The sequence below is a fragment of the Pseudophryne corroboree genome, chromosome 5, assembly GCF_028390025.1.
Source record: "Pseudophryne corroboree isolate aPseCor3 chromosome 5, aPseCor3.hap2, whole genome shotgun sequence".
NCBI classification, from domain to species: domain Eukaryota; kingdom Metazoa; phylum Chordata; class Amphibia; order Anura; family Myobatrachidae; genus Pseudophryne; species Pseudophryne corroboree.
The window spans coordinates 563,170,897-563,196,334 of NC_086448.1; the positions used below are offsets into that span (position 1 = coordinate 563,170,897).

Genomic DNA, 25,438 nt, shown 5'->3' on the forward strand with positions numbered 1-25,438 from the left:
GTGGGTGCAGAGAGGAGCACTACAGTCCAGCCCCTGAGTCAGCCCTGGGAACAGCAGCAAATGCCGTGAATCATCCATGTACGTCACAGCAGCCGAGGGATGGCCCAGAGGTGAAGCAGAGGCACGGCTCTCAGTACCCCGTTGAAAACCAGTGCCCAGGTCGCATGCCCCCCGCGCCCCCCCATTCACACACACACACACACACACACACACACACACACCAGTTGCGGCTCTACAGAGAGTGCCTGTTGGTTTTAAGAGGTGATGTCCTGTCTCTGCTGTAGCTTTAGAAACAGCCGGCACACAATATATTACCTAAGAAAGTGCTCAATTGGGATCATTGCCGTATATAAACAGCACAGGCCACCGTGGAAACGGCAGGTAGCGTCTCTGTAGCAGCAGCTGCACTTCCCACAGAGGGTAGAGCCGAGACTCTGCTCATTTGAAGGATTTGTCAGTTTAGTGAGGCTTTACAGTCACCTAGCTGGTGCTGTAACACAGTGATTCTAGCAGTAAGTTACATGACCACATAGACACATCTACCTAGTAGTCAGTTTAAGAACGTTTCCCTCATCACAACCTTGGGATGGCCAAATAACTAACATGCTTTGTAATTAAGCTGTGTGGCTGCCACCAACATGGAATGAATTAGGTCTTAATTTTATTTCCCAGTTACCATCTGTGTGGTGCCCTGCTCCACAAGTCCTAGTGCCATAGGTCACGTGAACTCCAGCGCACAAACCCAAAAAATAGTATTTTGGTTACCTACCGGTAAATCCTTTTCTCGTAGTCCGTAGGGGATGCTGGGAACCACATTAGTACCATGGGGTATAGATGGGTCCACCAGGAGCAATTGGCACTTTAAGAGTTTGAGAGTGTGGGCTGGCTCCTTCCTCTATGCCCCTCCTACCAGACTCAGTCTAGAAACTGTGCCTGAGGAGACGGACATCTTCGAGAGAAGGATTTAACACAGATAGTGGCGAGATTCATACCAGCTCACACATACCAGGCACATCAAGCTAACTTAGCTTGAAAACTCAGCAACCGCTGAAACATTACATACCAAGTAACAATGCAGTACTCAACTAAAATGAAGTTGTACTGAACTAAATAACGATAGCAGGAAGATGAAGCGCTGGGCGGGCGCCCAGCATCCTCTACGGACTACGAGAAAAGGATTTACTGGTAGGTAACCAAAATCCTATTTTCTCTTCGTCCCAGAGGATGCTGGGGTCCACATTAGTACCATGGGGATGTACCAAAGCTCCCAGAACGGGAGGGAGAGCGCAGAGGCTTCTGCAGAACTGATTGACTGAACTTCAGATCATCGGAGGCCAAAGTATCGAACTTGTAGTACTTTGCAAACGTGTTCGACCCAGACCAAGTTGCAGCTCGGCAAAGTTGTAAAGCCGAGACACCCCAGGCAGCCGCCCAGGAAGAACCCACCTTAAGAGTAGAGTGGGCCTTAACAGACGTAGGACACGGCAATCCTGCCGTAGAATACGCATGCTGGATAGTGAACCTGATCCAGCAAGAGATAGTCTGCTTAGAAGCAGGACGCCCAAGTTTTTTGGGATCATACAGGACAAAGAGTCCGATTTTCTGTGATGAGCAGTCCTCTTCACAAAGATTTTAAGAGCCCTTACAACATCCAAGGACTTTGATGAAACTGAGGAGTCAGTAGCCACTGGCACCACAATAGGTTGGTTGATATGAAATGCCGACACAACCTTCGGAAAAAAGAACTGCTGACGTGTCCGGAGCTCAGCTCTATCTTCATGGAAGATCAAGTATGGGCTTTTACATGACAAAGCCCCCAACTCCGACACACGTCTAGCAGAAGCTAAGGCCAACAAAGTGACAGCCTTCCACGTGAGAAACTTGACCTCAACCTCCTGTAGAGGCTCAAACCAGTCCAACTGGAGGAACTAAAACACCACGTTAAGATCCCAGGGCGCCGTAGGCGGTACAAAGGGAGGTTGGATGTGCAGAACTCCCTTCAAAAAAGTCTGAACCTCAGGGAGGGCAGCCAACTGTTTCTGGAAGAAAATGGATAGTGCCGAAATCTGGATCTTTACAGATACCAACTTGAGGACCATATCCACACCTGCTTGCAGGAAGAGGAGAAAACGTCCCAGTTAAAATCCACCGTAGGAAACTTCTTGGACTCACACCAAGATACATATTTTTTCCAAATCCGATTATAATGTTTAGACGTTACTCCTTTCCTAGCCTGTATCAGGGTAGGAATAACCTTGTTCGGAATGCCCTTTCGAGCTAGTATCAGGCGTTCAACCTCCATGCCGTCAAACGTAGCCGTGGTAAGACTTGATAGGTGAACGGCCCCTGCTGCAGCAGGTCCTCCCGAAGAGGAAGAGGCCTCGGCTCTTCTCTTCTCGCAGTAGATCCAGAAGATCCGCGTACCAAGCCATTCTTGGCCAGTTTGGAGCAATGAGGATCGCTTGAACCCTTGTTCTCCTTATGAGCTTTAGAACTCTTCGGATGAGTGGAAGTGGAGGAAACACGTACACTGACTGGAACCCCCACAGAGTCACTAGGGCGTCCACCGCCACTGCTTGCAGGTCCCTCGACCTGGAACAATACCTCAAAGCTTCTTGTTGAGACGAGAGGCCATCATGTCTATCTGGGGTACGCCCCAAAGATCTGTTATCTCCTTGAACACCTCCGGATCGAGACCCCACTCCCCTGGAGATCGTGTCTGCTGAGGAAGTCCGCTTCCCAGTTGTCTACTCCCGGAATGAAGATTGCTGACAGCGCCAACACGTGTATTTCTGCCCAGAGAATGATTCTTGTTACCTCTGACATTGCAGCTCTGTTCTTCGTTCCACCCTGTCGGTTTATGTAAGCCACCATTGTCACATTGTCCGACTGCACTTGAACGGCCCGATTTCTTAGAAGATGGGCCACTTGAAGAAGACCATTGTAGACGGCTCCTAGTTCCAGAATGTTTATTGGCAGGCCGGCTTCCAGATTTGACTACCTTCCTTGGAAGACATCCCCTTGAGTGAATGCGCCCCATCCCCGGAGACTTGCATCCGTGGTTAGAAGGATCCAGTCCTGAATCCCAAACCTGCGGCCCTCCAGAAGGTAAGGTAGTTGCAACCACCAGAGGAGTGAAATCCTGGCCTTTGGTGACAGACGTATCCTCTGGTGCATATGTAGATGGGATCCCGACCACTTGTCAAGGAGATCCAGTTGGAAGGACCGCGCATGAAACCTCCCGTACTGTAGAGCCTTGTAAGAGGCCACCATCTTTCCCAGAAGGCGAATGCACTGATGAACCGACACCCGGGCTGGCTTCAGGACACCCCGGACCATTGTTTTTATCACCAACGCTTTTTCCTCTGGAAGAAACACCCTCTGCACTTCCGTGTCGAGGATCATTCCCAGAAAGGACAACCTCCTGGTTGGTTCCAAATTTGACTTTGGAAGATTCAGGATCCAACCGTGTTCCCTGAGCAGGTGGGTCGTGACAAGGATGGACTGTAACAGCTTCTCCTTGGATGATGCCTTTATCAGCAGATCGTCCAGATACAGAATTATGTTCACCCCCTGTCTGCGGAGGAGAACCATAATTTCCGCCATCACCTTGGTAAATACCCTCGGTGCTGTGGAGAGGCCAAATGGCAGAGCCTGGAACTGATAGTGACAGTCCAACAGTGAGAATCGGAGATAAGCCTGATGCGGCGGCCAAATCGGAATGTGGAGGTACACATCCTTGATATCCAGGGATACCAGAAATTCCCCCTCTTCCAGACCTGATATCACTGCCCTTAGAGACTCCATTTTGAACTTGAACTTCTTCAGAAAGGGATTTAGTGATTTTAGGTTCAGAATGAGCCTGACCGAACCATCCGGTTTCGGTACCACGAAAAGGTTCGAATAGTTACCTTTGTTTTGCAAATGAGGAGGGACCAGTACAATAACCTGTGCCTCCACCAACTTCTGGATGGCTGCCTGCAGGACAGCCCTGTCTGCCAGCAAAGCTGGCAAGTCTGATTTAAAGAATCGGTGAGGAGGGCAGACATGACAGAAATGCCTGAGTCTCGCTCCCACCGGCCCCACCTCCGGGGCGCGCAGTCCACTGTCATGCAGAGGACTTCGGCGTACCTAAACCAGGTTTCTGTTCCTGGGAACCCGCAGCAGCAGGTTTCTTGGATTTGGGCCGACCTCCCCTAAAGATGGTGTTGGACGGTCTGGCCTTTCGTGGCTTGGCAGCCCGAAAGGGCTGTGATGCAGTTGAAGAAAAGGGTTTCTTCATGGCAGGTGCAGCTGAGGGAAGAAAAGGTGACTTACCCGCTATAGCCGTGGAGATCCACGCATCTAGCGCCTCCCCAAAGAGAGCCTGACTTGTGTAGGGTAGGGTCTCCACACATCTCCTGGATTCCGCGTCGGCAGACCACTGGCGCAGCCACAGTCCTTGACGAGCTGAGACAGACATGGAAGAAATTCCTGCAGCCATGGAACCCAGGTCTTTCATGGATTCTACCAGAAATCCTGCTGAATCCTGAATGTTACGCAAAAACAATTCAACATCAGATTTATCCATAGTATCCAAATCTTCAAGTAATGTGCCTGACAACTTTACTATAGCTTTGGCAATCCAAGCACTGGCAATAGTGGGACGCAGTATAGCCCCTGAAGCCGTGTACATGTATTTGCGCGTATTAGCAATTTTACGATCAGCCGGCTCTTTCAAGGTGGTGGATCCTGGAACAGGTAAAACCACCTTTTTTGAGAGTCTGGATACAGACGCGTCAACAATGGGCGGGTTTTCCAATTTTTTCCTATCCTCCACAGGGAAAGGAAATGCCACCTGGACCCTTTTAGGGATCTGACATTTTTTTCTCAGGGTTTTCCCAAGCTTTTTCAAAAATAGCATTTCATTCTTTTGACACAGGGAAGGTTAGCGAGGCTTTCTTATTTTCAGTGAAGCAAGCCTCCTCAACCTGCTCAGGTGTTGTATCAGCAATATTCAACACATCCCTAATGGCCTCTATCATCAACTGCACCCCTTTTGCAAGAGATGCTGCCCCCCTCAACAAATCCCCATCACCGTCCTCAGTGTCAGAATCGGTATCCGTGTCATCTTGCATAATCTGGGCAAGAGCACGTTTTTGGGAATATACAGCGGGGAGCCCAGAGGTACCAGAACTGGGCCAGACTGTCATAGAGTTCTGTAAAGCCTGAGTGGCAGATTCATTTTGTGCAACCCTATTTGGAATCTGAGAAATCATAGATTTAAATGAGTATAACCACTCAGGCTACCTTGCTGGTATCTGTGCTAAACCAGTGCAATCCTGATTACATGGAATGGGATCATCCTGAGAGGACATATCTTCTGCAGCATATGACACAGAGTCCCTGGACATTGCTTAATGGAGACCACAGACACTCCACGCACACACAAGGGAGGACAGACAGAGTTTCACCCCAAAGAATGGCAAGAGAGACACAGAGATTGGAGCCAACTCACACACAGCGCTTTTAATGTAAAGGGAGACCCCTGCTAGCGCTGACTGTGCACCTTAATAGGTTACACTGTCTTAATGCAGCCTCCCCCCCTTCTACAACTCCCTGGTACCGTGAGATAGCTGGAGTTGCTGTGGAGGGACTTGCTCTTCCTGTACAGCGCTGTGCAGGCAGGAAAATGGCGCTGAAACGCTGCTGGGTCCACTCTGAGGAGAAGCTCCGCCCCCAAAATGGCGCTGTCTTCCCGCTCTTCACAAGGATTATACTGGCCTGAGGTAAAGTGCTGGCTGAGATCCACGGACCCCAACAGGCTTGCTGACCAGTGTAGGGTGTAGGCGCTGGCTCAGGGCGCCCCTCACAGCGCCGCACTAAGTACCGATGAGCCTCCGGAGCGCAGTTAGCACTGTGCTCCTACCCTGTTGCTGCCATCTTCACACACCCGCCCCCCGCTTGTTAGGGGGCTCGGTGACTCACTCGCCACTGATCTTCAGCTCTGTAAGGGGGTGGCGGCATGCTGCTGGGGTGAGCGATCCCTTGTGGCGGGGAATGATCTATCCCCTCAAGAGCTCAGTGTCCTGTCAGCAGAGATAGTGGCGGACACTACTCCCTCCCTTAGTCCCCCCGAAGCAGGGAGGCTGTTGCCAGCAGCCTCCCTTTAAAATAATAACCTCTAAAAACAAAATTTACTAAAGAAGCTCTGTAGAGCTCCCCTAGCTGTGACCGGCTCCTCCGGACACATTTTCTAAACTGAGTCCGGTAGGAGGGGCATAGAGGGAGGAGCCAGACCACACTCTCAAACTCTTAAAGTGCCAATGGCTCCTGGTGGACCCGTCTATACCCCATGGTATTAATGTGGACTCCAGCATCCTCTGGGACTACTTTCACACTGTGAATGTAACTGCTTACGGTGACCAGGTAATCAGGACAATCGGTGGGACCATGCTGCAATCCACAAATTTCCCACTGCAGTTGCATATAGTGGACAGTGTTATTAATCCACTCCTAGGTTTTCCAGACAGCATACAACTGGTGTTATTAACTCAATGATGTGCATGTTATTCAACAAGAAGTTCCAGAGTTAAAAGACTTTGCTGATCTGTTCAATTGTAATACCATTGGGAATCTCCCAGCACCTACAGTACAACATGTGTTTGGAGTCTGTTTCTCCCACAGAATGTGCTTTGAGATGTGTGCCTCTGCCCAAAGTTATAGCAGAGTTAAATTGTATGACAGCATTGGCCATCATTGCACCAATAGTAGAAGCAACACCGTGTGTATCAGCTATGGTTGCTGCAGTAAAAAACAGTTGATTTGGTATGCATCTGCATTGACCTAGTGCATCCAGGGTAGGAATGGCCCACAGGGGTGTAGGGGAAGCCCCCAGTAGCACCCGATTGCTGAGGGTCCACCCCCTGCTCTAGGGATCAGGTTGCAGACTGTGTTCTTGAATTATAACATACTTGCCTACCCTCCCGGAATGACCGGGAGGCTTCCAAAAATCAAGTGGCCCTCCCAGCCCCTCGGAAAGGTGGGCAAGTCTCCAGCTTTCGCTGGCAGTCCACCGCACCCCACCTCGGCAGAGAACAAGTGGGCCGTCCAAGGGGGATACGATGATGCGATGCAGGCTGAATCAAGTAATCGTAGCTCCACTCCCCACTATACAATGCCTGTTTTATCGGCACTGTCTGCTGAACAGAGGGAGACACACACAGCAAGAGTGATTTAGTCTGTTTTTACCAGTTGGAATTATTTTGTATTTATGGTTGTTGATCCCAGGAAGATCTAGCCATCCTATTAGAACATATTTGGGGATCCTACCTGTTCTGAGATTACTAATCTTCGTTGAGAGTATTTTTACAGACCATTATGAACCATACCCCTGATGAAGTCCTGAAGGGACGAAACGCATAGGGTTGTTCTCGGATCTATTGTATAATCACCTGTATCATCAAAAGCGGATTTCACCTAAAGAGCTCACACCCATAGGGTTGAGGTGATAGCTAAACAACGCACCCTTTTCATACCGAACAGGTTATGAATGTTACTATGTATGTGGAATGACATGCATTGCTTGTACTATGGCCCTCATTCCGAGTTGATCGGTCGCAAGGCGAATTTAGCAGAGTTACACACGCTTAGTCTACGCCTACTGGGAGTGTATCTTAGCATCTTAAAAGTGCGAACGAAGTTTACGCAATATTGCGAACAAAAAAAACTTAGCAGTTTTAGAGTAGCTCCAGACTTACTCTGCCTGTGCGATCAGTTCAGTGCTTGTCGTTCCTGGTTTGACGTCACAAACACTCCCAGCGTTCGCCCAGACACTCCCCCGTTTCTCCGGCCACTCCTGCGTTTTTTCCGGAAACGGTAGCGTTTTCAGCCACACGCCCATAAAACGCTGTGTTTCCGCCCAGTAACACCCATTTCCTGTCAATCACACTACGTTCGCCGGTGCGAACAAAAAGCCGTGAGTAAAAATCCTTTCTTCATAGCAGAATTACTTAGCGCAGTCGCAGTGCGAACATTGCGCATGCGCTCTAAGCTGATTTTCACTGCGATGCGAAAAAAAGAACGAGCGAACAACTCGGAATGAGGGCCTATGTTTTTTTTTAAAAAACTACAAAAAAACATATTTTTTACCTCTGTTTTTATACCAGAAATAAATTTGATGCTAATTTTTCAATTATTTGTTGTATAATATTGTAACATTGAGTGACCATTTATAAAAGGTGTATTAATAACCGTATACACTGATAAAATATATATCAGTGCATCTAAAGGTACCCATTTTTATCTATTTGTTAACCTAACCTCCATTAGCAGGGGGTTACCTTAAAGGTGCAGTTTAAATATTGGACGTTAGCGTGGCCAAAAGGGAATCTTTATATATATATATATATATATATATATATATATATATATATATATATATATATGTAGTAGCGTGGCCAAAATGGAATCTTATATATATATATATATATATATATATATATATATATGTAGCTTGCTAATCCTAATAACACTACAATGCATACAAAGGACACGCAATATTTTTCTGTCACTTCCTATACATTCTGATTCTGATAATGTTATAGCATTTCCACTGAGATACATGTGAATATTCAATGCTACAGCTGAAGCTATAATACTATATTTTCAGTTTAGTATGAATGGCAGAGAGAACATCACTATATTCATTGTTAGCTTGTGGTAAATGAACTGAGCAAAATGCTTACAAAGCTTACAGTAGTTTGCTTACAAAGCAAAGCTGCAAAGCTTTTACACTCTTGAATCTAGTACTGTAATGGAAAAGTTGTTTGCTAAAGCCGGTCGATATGCTATCTGTAATCCTTCTTTAATACACAACATATGTGTTTCCCAGAGACAGAAGCTCCAAGGGGAATTCTAAGTATTTCCATGTATTGTTTTTTTTAAAGAAACATTTTGTTTCTGTTGCAAAAATAAATGTATTCAGCATTACACAAATAAAACCTTACAAGGGTGTATAATAAAAAATTCAGTATATAGTAAATCAAATTTATAAACACAACACTGTCAATACCATTATGAATGGAAAACCAATACTATTTTTGTAAGTTTTCTTGATATTTAATGCAGGCTAGAACAACAAAGATATTTACTAAGTGGAATTTTTACCTTTCATCACATACTAGATTTAATGGGCAATTTGAAATATTGCAGCCAAAGAGGGCTACGCAGAGGTGGATGCACTGTCATAAAACAGCAAATGGGTGTGTGTCGGCCATCTGCGCATGCTCATTGGCGGCATTGCGCATGTCAAACTTACACTTTGCGATCGCATCTCTGCGATTTTATCCGTAGCATTTGCTACTATTGTAGCAAAAACTGCTACGGATTCTGAATAACCCCCAAAGTTCCAAATTTGTGGAAAATGAATAAAATCTATAATTTGTGGCATTAACAAAAACACTTCATAAAGTGTGTTCATTATTAATCATGATTGTATTATTGTAGGCATACCGATTGCAAAACTATAAGACGGTAATGGATAATAGTTGACCCTAAGGCCACATGTGGTCACTGTCAGACTGGGGCATGAAGGGCCCACCCGGGGAATTCAGTGGTAGGGGCCCATGTGTAAGGGTGTGGCCAGTCTCCAGAGCCATCCATCACATTGGATTGCCTGACAAGTAGATGGTCTGGGCCCCTTGATAAGCGTTTCCAGTTTAATAACATTATTGAGGACATATACAATGGTCTCTAATACTCAGCACAGATGTGTCCAATGATTGTACCTGGTCTGAGTCAGCATTACAACCTCTCTGTGAGACCAACCTTTGTTTGTGTTTATCTGCTAACTTCAACTTCATTTTTCTACTGAAAAATCCAAGGAAGTAAAGGGACACAGCAATAATATGTCACTTGCAATCCTTTACTGGCATTGCTGTTATTGGAGGTTTATTATTGTGCACCATAAAACTCCTTGGTTTTGGACCTGGGTACCTGCATTGTCCTTCTAATGCATTTTAAGGTGACATGCCAGCTCTTTATGGGATACCAGCAGTCAGGATGCCGACAATCAGAATACCAACACCGGTATCCCAACTGTTTGAAATCTCAACAGGGGCACAGGGGCAGCAACTGTAATCCTGTCCTTCCCCCTAACCCTCCTTCCCCGCAGCCTAATCCTAACCTCCCCTGCCCGCACCCTGACCCTCCCTCCCCGCAGCCTATTCTTAACCTCCCCTGGCCGCAGCCTGGCCCTAACACTCCCTTCTTGCAGCTTAAACCTAACCCTTCCTCCTGGAGCCTAATCATACCCCTCCTCCCACATCCTAACCCTAACCTCCCAGGGATACTTACGCTTGGGATTGTGGCTATCAGGATGCTAGTGTCAGCATTCTAACAGGTGTCGGGATTCCAGTTTCAGCATTCTGACTGCTCGGATCCCAAGCACTGGGATCCCAACTACATCCCCAGCAGACTGTGCTGAAGATGGAGCTATGTTAAAGTGCCCACTCTCCAGAAGTGTAAAGGCCACATCAATAGGCCAATCTCCTACCGCTTTGCAAAGAACCTCTTCGACCTCTTACTGCTTTAAAAACACCTCTTCAATTATATTAAATTACCAGTTTCTTCTTTTAGGAAACCTTTCATTTTAACCTGTTATACCTTTTAATTAATATACAGTACCTTATGCACCCCTTTATGTAGTTACAAAAATGTGCATCAGTGGTCATAATTCATACTCTTCTAGTGGACCTTTCGTGTGTGTGTGTGTGTGTGTGTGTGTGTGTGTGTGTGTGTGTGTGTAAGGGGCCCTACACATTTGACGATGCACCGCCGAGGTGACCGACGGCCGAAACGACCGACGAGCGACCCGGCGGCGGGGGGGCAGTGACAGGGGGAGTGAAGTTTCTTCACTCCCCCCGTCACGCGGCTGCATTGAAGTGCAGGCAAATATGGACGAGATCGTCCATATTGGCCTGCATGCACAGCCGACGGGAGACCAGCGATGAACGAGCGCGGGGCCGCGCATCGTTCATCGCTGGAGTCTCCACACTGAAAGATATAAACGAGTTATCGTTCATTTATGAAGGAGATCGTTCATATTTTTCAGAAAATTGGCCAGTGTGTAGGGCCTATAATTCATACTCTTCTAGTGGACCTTTCACTCAACCAACTACGTGTGTGTGTGTGTGTGTGTGTGTGTGTGTGTGTGTGTGTGTGTGTGTGTGTGTGTGTGTGTGTGTACTTCTGCTACTTTGCAAGTGCCAGACCGTCACAATCCATGCAGTTCCTTCTCCCTATCACTGGTGTCACTCTCTGCTATGGTGCATTACCACATTCCACTCTGGCTAATTCTCTGGTCCGTCTGTGATCCTGCAGCCTCTTATTACCTAATAAAGCAGCTGTGGGCTGCACCTGGGGACTAGCTATTTAAGTAGCCAGTGCCAGATCATCAAGTCGGCCTTTGTGGCTGCACTCCAGGTTACCTTGCCAGTTCGTGCAAGGATATTCTCTGTCCACTGCTTCTGGATCCTGGCTTCCTGCAACCTGTTTCCCTTGTGCCTTCCTTGATTTGCAAGATTCAGTATCCATGTATGCCAGGCATGTCCAAACTGCGGCCCCCCAGCTGTTGAGAAACTACACATCCCAGCATGCCCTGACACCGCTTTCGCATTCTCTGACAGCAAAACTGTGTCAGGGCAGGCTGGGATATGTAGTTTCACAACAGCTAGAGGGCTGCAGTTTGGACATGCCTGATGTATGCTGTACATTTCAACCTTTGGACTTTTGCATTACATGGATTGCCGAGTCCGGATCCATCCAATCCAGCCTGCATAACTTCTATCTGTGTTCAAGCACTGCTGTGTGTATCCAATCTGGTTCCATCTGGTCCATCTGGTCCAAAAATCTAACTCTCTCTGCAAATGTTATATCTGCCCCCCCCTGAAGTGCACATGGTTTTGCCCAACTGCTAAAAAAATTTCTGCTGCGATCAACTTGGAATTACCCCCTTAGTGCATAGCCATAAACTATAACATTATGCAGAAACTTCAGTTTCTACATCATTTTGTGGATTTTTTTTTTTTTTTGGGATACATACAGTAGGCCACTTACTGATATTTTTTTTCTGGTTATTCTTCCAGACATCAAATGTGTGACAATACTGAAATTAAATTGCATAATGTGTTATAAAAAATGTATCAATCTCCTATATAATAGCCCAGATCTGTGACTCTGTGCCTTTGTGGATAACGCTGGGCGTGGCTACGAGCTCTCATTGGGTTAGCAGCATGTCTATCACACCCAATCCACAGCTGATTGGATGAGAAACGCCCGCCCACACATCCAATGGGAGGCTCTGCCCTTTGGCTGCTGTGTTCCCAGAGCAGAATTAACAGCAGCTCCAGGCCCACACCCCAAAATAGGCCCACTGCATCTGCAGCAACATACCCTCCAACAATTTACACATAAAAATAGCTACACATTTTTGCAGGGGGCGTGGCCACGGGTAAAGGGTGTAGCCACGCCCCATTCCCTATAGACCATAAAAAAGGTACTGTACCTGCCAAAAAGGTACAGCTGAAGGTTATACCACTGCATCTACAGCAAGTCTCTGTGCTGTAGATAGAGGGGAAAAAATCCTTTTACTGCAGCGTCCTATGGGGTTCATTCCGACCTGATTGCATGCTGCTGTTTTTCACTACTGCGCATGCATATGCACCGCAATGCGCAGGCGCGTTGTACGGGTACAAAGCGGATCATTGCTGTGCGATGGAAGAATCCATTCGCATGGGAGATCGCAAGGAGATTGTCAGGAAGAAGGCATTTGTGGGTGTCAAATGACCGTTTTCTGGGAGTGTTTGGAAAAATGCAGGCGTGTCCAAGCGCTTGCAGGGCGAGTGTCTGACGTCAATTCCGGGACTGGACAGGCTGAAGTGATCGCAGAGGCCGAGTAAGTTCTGAGCTACTCAGAAACTGCACAAACTATTTTTGTATTGCTCGGCTGCACATGCGATCGCACCCTTGCACAGCAAATATACACTCCCGAGTGGGCGATGCTGAATCAATGTAAAAGGCAACAATGCTGTGGAGTGCAGTCGGTGTGCAGTGTGACTCTCACCTTTTACATTAATTCAGTGAGTGATATATAAATACAGTTGGAGAATAATCTCAAACTGTATATGTCTGGCGCTATATATAATATAATAAATTTGCCGGCTGGTAATCAGTATGAAAATCGTGATATTGGAGCTGCTGAGCAAAACAGCTGGCTAGGCTGAAAAACAGATTGAGACACAAATAAAGAAAAATGCTCTGCGCTCCAGAAATCACTTAAAATTGATTAACTGATCAATTCAATGCAGTCTAGCAAGGAGAATGATTGACTCAATGAAGCTTGACTTTTTGAAAAGAAAATATTTTATCAGACAATTAATAATGCACAAGGACACATAAGACAGACAATAAATATATGTAACAGTTTAAAAAGTCAGAGGTTTCTACCTCTTGCATATGTAAACAGAAACACTGTATCTATATTTGTAAACGTGCTGTTTAAAACAGCGTACAATGTATCTAAAGTGCAGAATAGATATCTTGAGAGAGAAGCTCTCTACAGGGAGTGTCAATTGATTCTAACACTGGCGTCCCAGTGTGATATCATATGAGATGTCCACAGAAGGCTCCACAATAACTGATATAAAATTAATAGAGGCAAAACAAACAATAATAATTACCCCCGTGCTGGTTCCTGGAATTTACTACAGGGTCCTGTATGCAATTGCACGAGGTGGATATAGAGATTTTGGTTGATGCCTCAGTAATAGTTGAAAAGCAAACTCGCTGATGTGTTAGAACCTCCGTCCGAGCAGCCGTCAATTGACCATAAGATGGTAACGTATTAGGAACTTCCCAGCAAAGAACGTGATCTATTTAGCTGGCGGTGGCAATCTGGAACGGCAAAGCCGCTGATGGCTGGTGCTGTAATGGTCTCACGGCGGAGATCCGTTCGTGTCCGGCTAGCCGCGGCGGTATCCAGGTGTAAAGCTGCCGTAAATAGCTGGAGTACCTTTACCTCACAGCAGAGGTATGGTTCCTGGAGATCAATTGGCTGCAGTGTGGACAAAGGACGGAGTGCCGAGACCGAGATGGTAGGGAGCCTGTCTGTGAAGTAACAAATGTCCACTGAACTGAACTCGTAGAAAGGGGCGTCAACGCATTTCGTCTCCTAGCAACGGAGACTTCCTCAAGACGAATTCATTGAGTCAATCATTCTCCTTGCTAGACTGCATTGAATTGATCAATTAATCAATTTTAAGTGATTTCTGGAGCGCAGAGCATTTTTCTTTATTTGTGTCTCAATTCAGTGAGTGAGTCAGTTCTACCAGCCAGTCACTGTTGTCAGCGCCGGTGTCCCAACGCGACGCAATACAGGGAAGTAGATGCACTAAATAAACTACAGCTCCCAGCAGCCCTTAGCGCCGAAGCATTCCGGTGCTAAGGGCTGCTGGGAGCTGTAGTTTATTGTGTGCATCTTCTTACCTGTAATGCAGCGTGTTGGGACATCGGTGCTAACAATAGGGACTGGCTGCTTAGCTGCTGTGCGAGTCTCCGAGAGAGCCACTGCCAGAGGGAGGACAGCAGCTTAGCTGCTTCCAGGAAGAAGCATTACCCACCCCTCCCCCACTTGCAGTACCTCCTGGCCCCATCCATTGCACCCCCACAGCCCCTCCTCCACCACCCGCGGTGGCTCCGGACCCCTCCCCCACCCGCCTCACCACCGCACCTGCCCCTCTCCCACCCGCGGCACCCCCGCAACCGCTCCTCCCCCACCCACTGTGGCTCAGGACCCCCACCCGCGGCACCCTCCCCCACCCGCGGCACCACAGCACCAGCCCCTCCCCACAGCACCCCCGCAACCACCCCTCCCCACCTGTGGCACCCCGGACCCCCCATACACATCTCCCCCGTAGCCGTCACTCCCCCAACCACAGCAACTACTAGGTGATTCATCAGGCCCTGCGTGCGCTGTTCGCGCCATTGTCCATGCAATATTTAACCACTCACACAATTATGATTGGAGATAATACTCCATATAATAAAATTATTGCATGCCACAAGGGCGTGCAAGGGTTAAGGGGGCATAGCCCCTTACGAAGGTGTGAAGAGCGCCCGTAGGGCACGATGAATCACCTAGTAACACTATATTTAGTGTTGATTTGGTATATAAGACTTGTAAAACAATATTATTTCCTGTGCACTTCTTCCAGTTAGCCGGATCACCCTATTACTATAATCGTCCAAACCACTAAAAGCCTTTTAAGCTACAGGAGGGAGCGCAATTACTAAACATAAACTGGATGCAATGGCAAATGATGAGGCTATATATCTTTTTATGGATTATCCAGACTATTACCATTAGCACAAAGGATCAAGGATTAGAGGAAATGATACCAGGACAATAAAACCAGACGGTTGTTAATTGATAACCTAAGTGTATCTAAAGGCTGGTCTTTCATGTCACCTGTGTACTGATTTTTCTATACAGACAATTGAGCGAGACCTTCCATCTTAGGCCCTCATTCCGAGTTGTTCGCTCTGTAAATTTCATCGCATCGCAGCGATTTTCCGCTTAGTGCGCATGCGCAATGTCCGCACTGCGACTGCGCCAAGTAAATTTGCTATGAAGATAGGATTTTTACTCACGGCTTTTTCTTCGCTCCGGTGATCGTAGTGTGATTGACAGGAAATGGGTGTTACTGGGCGGAAACAGGCCGTTTTATGGGCGTGTGGGAAAAAACGCTACCGTTTCCGGAAAAAACGCAGGAGTGGCCGGAGGAACGGAGGAGTGTCTGGGCGAACGGTGGGTGTGTTTGTGACGTCAAACCAGGAACGACAAGCACTGAACTGATCGCAGATGCCGAGTAAGTCTGAAGCTACTCTGAAACTGCTACGAGGTGTGTAATCGCAATATTGCGAATACATCGTTCGCAATTTTAAGAAGCTAAGATTCACTCCCAGTAGGCGGCGGCTTAGCGTGTGCAATACTGCTAAAATCGCCTTGCGAGCGAACAACTCGGAATGAGGGCCTTAATACAATACTTTGCTTACTGAAACAATGTAAAAATAAAGTGAATGTTATTTAAAAGAGATGCTCAGGAGATCAGTGCCAGATCAGCGACAGCCAACATCCCGAAGTTGAGTATTGGGGTTAGGGCCTGGGGAAGGGAGAAAAGTTAGGGATAGGCACTGAGGGGGGGGGAGGTATGGTTAGGCATAGGGTAGGTTTAGCCATAACCGCCAACCACCAAGGTTTAGGCTTATGGTTATGGTAGGGGAGGGTAAAAATAATTACCCCATCTGCTGTTGGGATCTTCACTGTCAGGATACTGCTGTTGGTCATGAGATCCCGACCGCCGATATTTCGTATGTATTCCATTGTAAAAAAAACCCTATGCATAAAAGAAATTAAAAATATATTGAACTTCCCTACATTTTCCTCCTGTGAAACTTTGGTGTCAGTTTCAAATTGGCTTCAAATTAAACAAAGCTAAAAATACTCATAGCGCATTATCAAATCAATGACATAGAAGAGCTAACAGAGGGCTCAGACAGATCCGTTACTCTCACAGTAGTAACAAGTAGATTCTCAGAACTGTATGGAATTATTAGAATGTTATAGAACAAATGTTTCAGAGACTTCTAGCAGCAGCTAAATAATCTAAATTTTCTTACATGTGGCTGAATGTACTATTACCCTTTTACTGTTCTTTGGAATGCAGATGATTGTCACAGAACCTCCCATTTGTACAGTTATGGCAGCTGCAATCCAAATAGAAGAACAAACTTCAACTGTCATTTCAGGAATAGAATCTTGTTTTAAAGTTTGCAAGACATTATACAATTATCTACAGCAAAAACGTAACAGAATTAATGTTTAGCATGATGGAAATGCTTCATTCTTTACTAATGTTAATTTATCTGCCACAATTTCTTGATTACTCTAGCATTATACACTTACAGTATCAGCAAATGCCCTATGCGTCACATGCACCTCCAGCGTGTTCAACTACATGCTCCTCTGTGTGACCCCATACATTGCACTATGGGGGTCATTCAGAGTTGATCACTCGCTAGCTGTTTTTTGCAGTCCTGCGATCGCACAGTCGCCGCCCATAGGGGAGTGTATTTTAGCTGTGCAAGTGTGCGATCGCATGTGCAGCCGAGCTGTACTAAAAAAAATTGAGCAGTTTCTGAGTAGCCCAGAACTTACTCAGTGCTGCGATCACTTCAGCCTGTCCAGGGCTGGAATTGATGTCAGACACCCGCCCTGCAAACGCATGGACATGCCTGCGTTTCTCAAAACACTCCCAGAAAACTGTCAGTTGCCACCCACAAACGCCTTCTTCCTGTCAATCACCTTGCGATCGGCCATGCAAATGGATTCTTCACATAAACCCATCGCAGAGCAACGAACCGCTTTGTACCCCTGTGACGCGCCTGTGCATTGTTGTGCATACGCATGCGCAGTTCTGACCTGATCGTAGCGCAGCAAAAAATGCTAGCGAGCGATCAGGTCTGTAAGACCCCCTATATCATAACACTTTATCACTGCACTACATGCCGCTATCCACTGCACTACATCACTATACTACATCCCCTATACGCTGAAGTACATCGAGACACTACATGCCCCTATGTACTGCACTACATACCCTATATGCTACACTACATCACTACACTACATCCATCCCCTTATGTTACACCACATTAATGCACTACATGCCCCTATATACTGCAATACATTACTACACTACATACCCTATATGGTACACTACATCACTGCACTACACCCCCTTTTAAGCTACACCAAATCCCCCTATCTGGGAGGCAAAGCGGAGGTTGATACTGCTAACTGGGAGCACAGTGCGCTTCTGTAGCTTGCATGGTGCACCGCACGCTAGTCACAGCACTGCATGTCAAAGAAGACAGTTTAAGACAGTAGCCGACATAGGAGAGATCCCAGGTAATGGATCTCACTCGCACAGCGTCGGAGCCAGCTGCGGGCAGACAGGTGGCTCAGATACATTGCCCTTGGAGCTGTCTGCTGTCTCAATGGAGCAGCACAGAACTGACGCTAAAAAACCCCCACAAACAAACCCTGCTCCTCTGTAACTCCTTGGCGCCCCCTCAAATCCTGCACCCGGGGGCGCATGCCCCCTTAGGGCCCCCCCCCCCTAGTTACGGCCCTGATTGTGGATCACTTGAGGTAGGCATGTCTAAATGAAGAAACAATCTGGTCTTGTCCCTCACATAAGCCCTAATAGAATTTAGGCCCCCGGGCCCCCAATACACTGGCCCTTGGGTTTGAACTGGTATTTTTCTTTTTAACATGGTGTTAGGAATAAGGTGCAGAATTCATGCAGTAATTTAGAAATTTATAGATATTACAACAAACCATTGGAAAAGTTATTTGTCAATAGCTACAGTTATACTAAAATGGTGTCAGTAAGTCTAAATTAGGCACAGTCAGCTATGTTCCAAGGTTATTAATTCAGACGAAGGTTACTGGTGAATTGACATAAGAAATACCACTTCGATGTACTGCCTACCACCACTTTTAGGCTACCCTCTTAATTACAACATTTTCTGCAAAACACTACTTACTACATTTTTGCTTTAGTAAGTTCTGACAATAATGGGACATTTGTTCACAAATGTATTATTTATTTCTAGGGCACACAGCGCTTTACACAGAGCAAATCACTAGGCCCAGATTTATCAAGCCTTGGAGAGTGATAAATAGCACGGTGTGAATGTACCAGTCAACCAGCTCCTAAAACAGTACAGTACAATACAATACAGTAGACAACTAACATATAGCACTGCAACTCTTAACACAGCCACTTATGCCAGGGGTGCTATGGAAAGATTCAGCATGCCTATTAGCATGGGCTAATCTAGATCTACCTGGTGTATGTCATCTGAAGACACATAAAATAATGAAGGAGTGGAGTCCAAGGCAGGAGGTGTAGAGACTGGGGGGCAAGAGGAATAGGTAATAAGAACAGGAGGGAGGGGGCCCTGCTCATGGAGTTTACAGCTTATAGTCTAAAGCAGGCCTTTTCAACCAGTGTGCGTGCCGCGACCAGTTGCAAGGTGTGCCGCGGAGCCAGAGCCGCTTCCTGCACCTTCAGAGTGAACTGTTGGCTTGGGCTCTTTTTAGAGGATCAGTCGTGCTCCGGCCGTGACCTATGCCTTGAAGACACGGCTGTGTGATATCATAGGTCACGGCCGCCGTGTCTCACCACCCAGCCAGCCCACTCGCCTGTATACACATATTCCAGTTCCCGCCTGCATCCACAGCTTTCCTTGCCCACCCACACCCACACCTGCCCGACCGCCCCCTGCTCAGTATTTGCAGCACTCCACTATGAACAACCCCCACCACTGAGGGACAGGGGAGATGACAGCTGACCGGTAGGGGCTAATATCTGTTGTTTTATTTCTCCTGTGCGGAGCAATAGGATTTATGTGGGGAGAATAAGGATTTATGGGGGGGGGGGGGGGGGGCACGACAATGTGAATAATTCATTTGGGGAGCAATAGGATTTATGTGGGGAGCAATGTGATTGATTTATGTGGGGAGCAATGTGATTGGCCTACACAGAAAAAAACAATGTATGTGTGAATTATTATTTTTTTTACTGTGAGGGCCAATGTGTGTTTTTTGTTTTGTATTTTTTCTGTGGGGAACTGATGGTGTGCCTTGGCAATTTAAAAATATTGTTCCATGTGCCGCGAGTAAAAAAAAGGTTGAAAATCACTGGTCTAAAGGATTATACAATATATTGTATGTAGATACAGTTTATAGTTCTACATAGAGAGTCAAAAACATTTTCTAAGAACAACATGTACAGAACATTCATCTGTTCAGAAACATTTATATGAGAAAATGCATAGTTGGAAAATCCCAGGAGGAGACTCTGATTTTAGCTACACATTAAGTGTTGTTGTGTGATGAATTATTTTTTTTTTAATTTGCAGCTACAATTAGATGATACACAATGTTCTCAGAGCTCATTATCACTTTTTCAATAATTTAGTCACAGTATTGTAACTCAATTGTATTTACCAATGTGATGCAGACAGTCACATCTTCCTCTCCTTCAGAACACAGTAGAGATTGCACGCAACTAGGGATGGCCATCGACCATCGATGATTCGAAGTCATCGATGGTCTATGACTGATGGTAACTACTTTTACCATTGATGGGGAGAACCAAATGTTTTCCCACCAACGATGATAAACGGCTATTTAAATTCAAATATTTTTTTATTTTTTTCTCCAGGGTGACAGGGACACTGAGCATAGCTCCGCCCCCTGACACCCACAAAGCCATGCCCCCAGGCCATGATTGGCCCGTGGCTAGCTCAATACTAAAGTAATGGTGACCATCGATGGTCAAAACCATTGATGGTTCCCTTACAGCTGGTTTCCCACCATCGAGGTTATCCACTGATCATACCATCGATGGTAACCATCAATGGATAACCCACCGATGGCCATCCCTACACGCAACTATGATTGACCCTAGTCCAGAGGTGTCGGAATGGGGGGGGGGGGAGGCAAGGGGGCAGCCTGAACCCCCCCAAACATGATGGAGGCGCTGGTGCAGGGAAGCACTTACTTCTGCATCCCCGTGAGCCGCTTCAACTTTAAAAGTAGTGTGGGTGCGGTATCCCTTCTATACTAGGCTAGCTGGCTGTCTCTCCACTGGTGATGCATTACTAGGAGGAGGCGTGGCTGTGGCCCTGTAAAGCCACGCCTCCTCCCAGTAATACATCACCAGTGAAGAGACAGCTGGATAGTACAGAAGGGACACCGCACCCTTTTAAAGTTGAAGCCGCTCACAGGGATGCAGAAGTTAGCGCTCCCCTGCACTGATGGGGGGAGGGGGTAGAAGGAGAGGAGACCGGCACCACAGAAGGGGCGCCAAAATGAGATTCTAACTTGGCCCCTCCCCCAGCGGTGAAATCATTCTGGTGCCCCTGGCCCTAACCTTAGATATCTTCAACTTCTTAATATCTTCAGCTTCTTAAAACTTGAACAAGTAGTAGCAAAATCTTTTGTTTTCTTTAGGCAAGCAGTCAAGATGAAAGAAAAAGCGACTTTGAAACAATTTTTGCACATTATGATGTTGTGAGTATGATTTCTTATTATTGTACAGATATGAATTCTTTGATATTTTCTTTTAATCTGACAAAATGTTAAACTAAAGTAAAATACAACATGTAGTAAATCATCTTCTAGATCAGTGTTTCCCAAACTCGGCCCTCACGGACCCCTAACATTCCACGTTTTCCGGGTCACCCAGCAGGTGCACAGGTGTATCACCAACTGTCACGTTTTAAAAATCCACAGATGAACTGTTAGGAGTCCTTGAGGACTGAGTTTAGGAAGCACTTCTCTAGACTTTACCATAGCAGTGGAAACAATGCACTGGTAAATGTAAAAATGAGTAGACTATGCACAGAATAAAGCTGTCTAGGGTCAGCATAAGTGGTGTTGGCTCCTTAGCTGCCATTTCTTCTTTCTGGGAGCTGGGGTGGGGAGACAGATTCCCACAGACCAAACCAACCCTGCTTAAAGGCCCCCAGAATTGTGGAGCCCTTGGGCTGCTGCATTCTGAATTAGTGGGTTATGTCACCCTACCTACGACTTAATGCAGCTTATATTATTATATCACATGATTGGGTGGCTTGGTAAACTAGTTACATTTTTATTATAATTTATAACCTGTACATAACATGCGTGCTGCACTTGGGGGTTGTGAGTCCGCACTGGAGTGTGATAACAGTAATTCGTATTTACCAGCAATATGTACGTTTTGTCTGTTGGGCGTCTTCCCTTTTATTGTTTAGTGCTGATGGTGCTCCCCACGAGTTTTTGAACATTTAGGAGCAAAACCTGTACATAACATGCATGGACAACTATAGAAATGTGTATTCATTACCAAATTATAATTTGTGATCTTTTTCAGAGTAAAACTGGAGCCCTGGAAGGTCCTGAAGTAGATGGATTTGTCAAAGACATGATGGAGCTAGTAAAGGTGAGTTTAATTCACAAGTGTACAGTGGAACCCAAGCAGATGTGCTCAGAATTAGTCATAAACTTTTAAGTACATTATCTTTAAATGAATCAATATAACAATTTTAAAATAATAAAAAAAAAGACCATCACTTTATTTTGCCATGTGTTCTCTCCTATGAAGTGTTACACTCCCCTGTGGCAGTAGGCAGAGTGATACAGTGCTCTGAGTGGGATCTATCATTGAAGAAAGGAGCAGTGTCAGTGGCGTAACTACTGCCCCCGCAGCCCTCGCGGTGGCTTGGGGGCGAGGGGCTGCGGGGGCGCCACTGATTTACAGCAGACTGACATGCGGACGAGCGTCCGCATGTCAGTCTGCGGTCTCCTTCCCTCCGCCGCTTGTTGGAGGGACACGGAGGGCACAGCGCGCCTCCCTGTGTCCCTCCTGCATCATCTCCGGCGGCCGCGGGTCTAATAGGGGGAAGTGCCGTCCGTGAGCTCTAATTGGCTCACGAACCGGCACTTCCCCCTATTAGACCCGCGGCCGCCGGAGATGATGCAGCAGGAGGGACACAGGAGAGGCGAGCTGTGCCCTCCGTGTCCCTCCAAAAAGCAGCAGCAGCGGCGCGGGGGCGGGGGGGGGGGATATCTGGCACTGGGGCATATATGGCACTGGGGGGGGAATATCTGGCACTGGGGGCATATATGGCACTGGGGGGGAATATCTGGCACTGGGGGAATATCTGGCACTGGGGGGGGAATATCTGGCACTGGGGGCATATATGGCTCTGGGGGGGAATATCTGGCACTGGGGCATATATGGCACTGGGGGGGGGGGATATCTGGCACTGGGGGCATATATGGCACTGGGGGGGAATATATGGCACTGGGGGCATATGTGGCACTGGGGGGAGGATATCTGGCACTGGGGGCATATATGGCACTGGGGGGGAATATCTGGCACTGGGGGAATATCTGGCACTGGGGGGGGGGGGGGATATCTGGCACTGGGGGGGGAATATCTGGCACTGGGGGCATATATGGCACTGGGGGGGAATATCTGGCACTGGGGCATATATGGCACTGGGGGGGGGGAATATCTGGCACTGGGGGCATATATGGCACTGGGGGAAATATCTGGCACTGGGGGAATATCTGGCACTGGGGGGGAATATATGGCACTGGGGGGTATATGTGTACCTGGCACATGGGGGGGGCTATATTTGGCACTGGGGCATGTGAGTACCTGGCACCGTGGGGGAATATCTGGCACTGGGGACATATGTGGCACTGGGAGCACAGCCCTAGCAACAAGGACTACCTCCTAGCAACGAGCATGACACCCAGTGCATGAAACACCTGGCAACGAGCATGACACCCAGTGCATGAAACACCTGGCAACGAGCATGACACCCAGTGCATGAAACCCCTGGCAACGAGCATGACACCCTGAGCATGAAAACCCCTGGCACCGTGCATGGAACCAAGAGCATGAAACCCCTGGCAACGAGCATGACACCCAGTGCATGAAACCCCTGACAACGAGCAGGTAATTGAAAAGTAATTAGAAGCCTTACTGTAGGACTTAATGTGTAATGGGCATTACGGTGTGTGGCATAATGTATCACGGACATTGCGGTGTGTGTCATAATGTGTCACAGGCATTACGGTGTATGGTATACTATATCGCGGGCATTGTGATATGTGGTATAATGTCTCGGGGTCATTGCAGTGTGTGGCATAATGTATCACGGACATTGCGGTGTGTGTCATAATGTGTCAGGCATTTCGGTGTGTGGTATACTATATCACGGGCATTGTGGTATGTGGTATAATGTCTCCGGGTCATTGCAGTGTGGCATAATACATAACTGGCATTGCGGTGTGTGGCATAGGGTATAACGGGCAGGACATTGCGGTATGTGTCACAGGCATTACGGTGTATGGTATACTATATCATGGGCATTGTGGTATAATGTCTCAAGGTCATTGCAGTGTGTGGCATAATGTGTCACAGGCATTGTATGTGCTATAATGTATCGGGCATTGCAGTGTGTGGCATAATGTATCACGGACATTGCGGTGTGTGTCATAATGTGTCACAGACATTGTATGTGCTATAATGTATCAGGGGCATTGCAGTGTGTAGCATAATGTATAACGGGCATTGCGATTCCTGTCATAATGTGTCACAGGCATTACGGTGTGTGGCATAATGTGTCACAGGCATTACGGTGTGTGGCATAATGTGTCGGGGGCATTACAGTGTGTGCATATTGTGTCATGTGCATTATTGTGTGCGGCATAATGTCTAAGGGCCATTGCAGTATGTGGCATAATGTATACTGGGCATTACTATAAGGAGGAAAAATGACAAATAATGTAAGGGGCATGAATCAGGATTATTTTTCTTTCCTGTGGTGGCCAACGTATGGGCGTGCAGGTTGCAAAACTGGGGTATAAGGTAGTCTTTTCCTGCAATGCCAGGCCCCTTTATGCAAAACCACGCCCATTCCAACGAAACCACACCCCTTTTTTGCCACGCGCGCCTTCGGCGCGCGCATATTTATCCCTTTCTTGCTCCCAATTATGGAGCATGAGGGGGGGCACCGAAGAATTTTTTGGCTTGGGGGAGAAAAATTTCTAGTTACGCCACTGAGCAGTGTCATACAGCTCTGTGTGACTTGTCCTCTGTGAGTAAGAGGGATGGAGTGATAGAGCTCCGTGGGATTTGTCCTGTAAGAGAAAGAAAGATGGAGTGAAATGTAGAGATGTGCACCGGACATTTTTCGGGTTTTGTGTTTTGGTTTTGGATTCGGTTCCGCGGCCGTGTTTTGGGTTCGAACGCGTTTTGGCAAAACCTCACCGAATTTTTTTTGTCGGATTCGGGTGTGTTTTGGATTCGGGTGTTTTTTTCAAAAAAACCTAAAAAACAGCTTAAATCATTGAATTTGGGGGTCATTTTGATCCCATAGTATTATCAACTTCAATAACCATAATTTACACTTATTTACAGTCTATTCTGAATACCTCACACCTCACAATATTATTTTTAGTCCTAAAATTTGCACCGAGGTCGCTGGATGACTAAGCTCAGCGACCCAAGTGGCCGACACAAACACCTGGCCCATCTATGAGTGGCACTGCAGTGTTACGCAGGATGGCCCTTCCAAAAAACACTCCCCAAACAGCACATGACGCAAAGAAAAAAAGAGGCGCAATGAGGTAGCTGTGTGACTAAGCTCAGCGACCCAAGTGGCCGACACAAACACCTGGCCCATCTAGGAGTGGCACTGCAGTGTCACGCAGGCTGGCCCTTCAAAAAACTACTCCCCAAACAGCACATGACGCAAAGAAAAAAAGAGG

The 25,438-nt window shown here is 46.9% G+C and overlaps 1 protein-coding gene across 1 annotated transcript in view; it reads left to right on the forward strand.

The window, feature by feature from the left end:
• The window catches only part of SCGN (secretagogin, EF-hand calcium binding protein), a 200,683-nt gene that overhangs the window by 159,289 nt on the left and 15,956 nt on the right, over positions 1–25,438 (forward strand). Inside the window, exons 9-10 of the mRNA XM_063924967.1 lie at positions 21,125–21,184; positions 22,026–22,094. Coding sequence (XP_063781037.1) covers positions 21,125–21,184; positions 22,026–22,094 — 129 coding nt within the window. The remainder of the gene's footprint in view (positions 1–21,124; positions 21,185–22,025; positions 22,095–25,438) is intronic.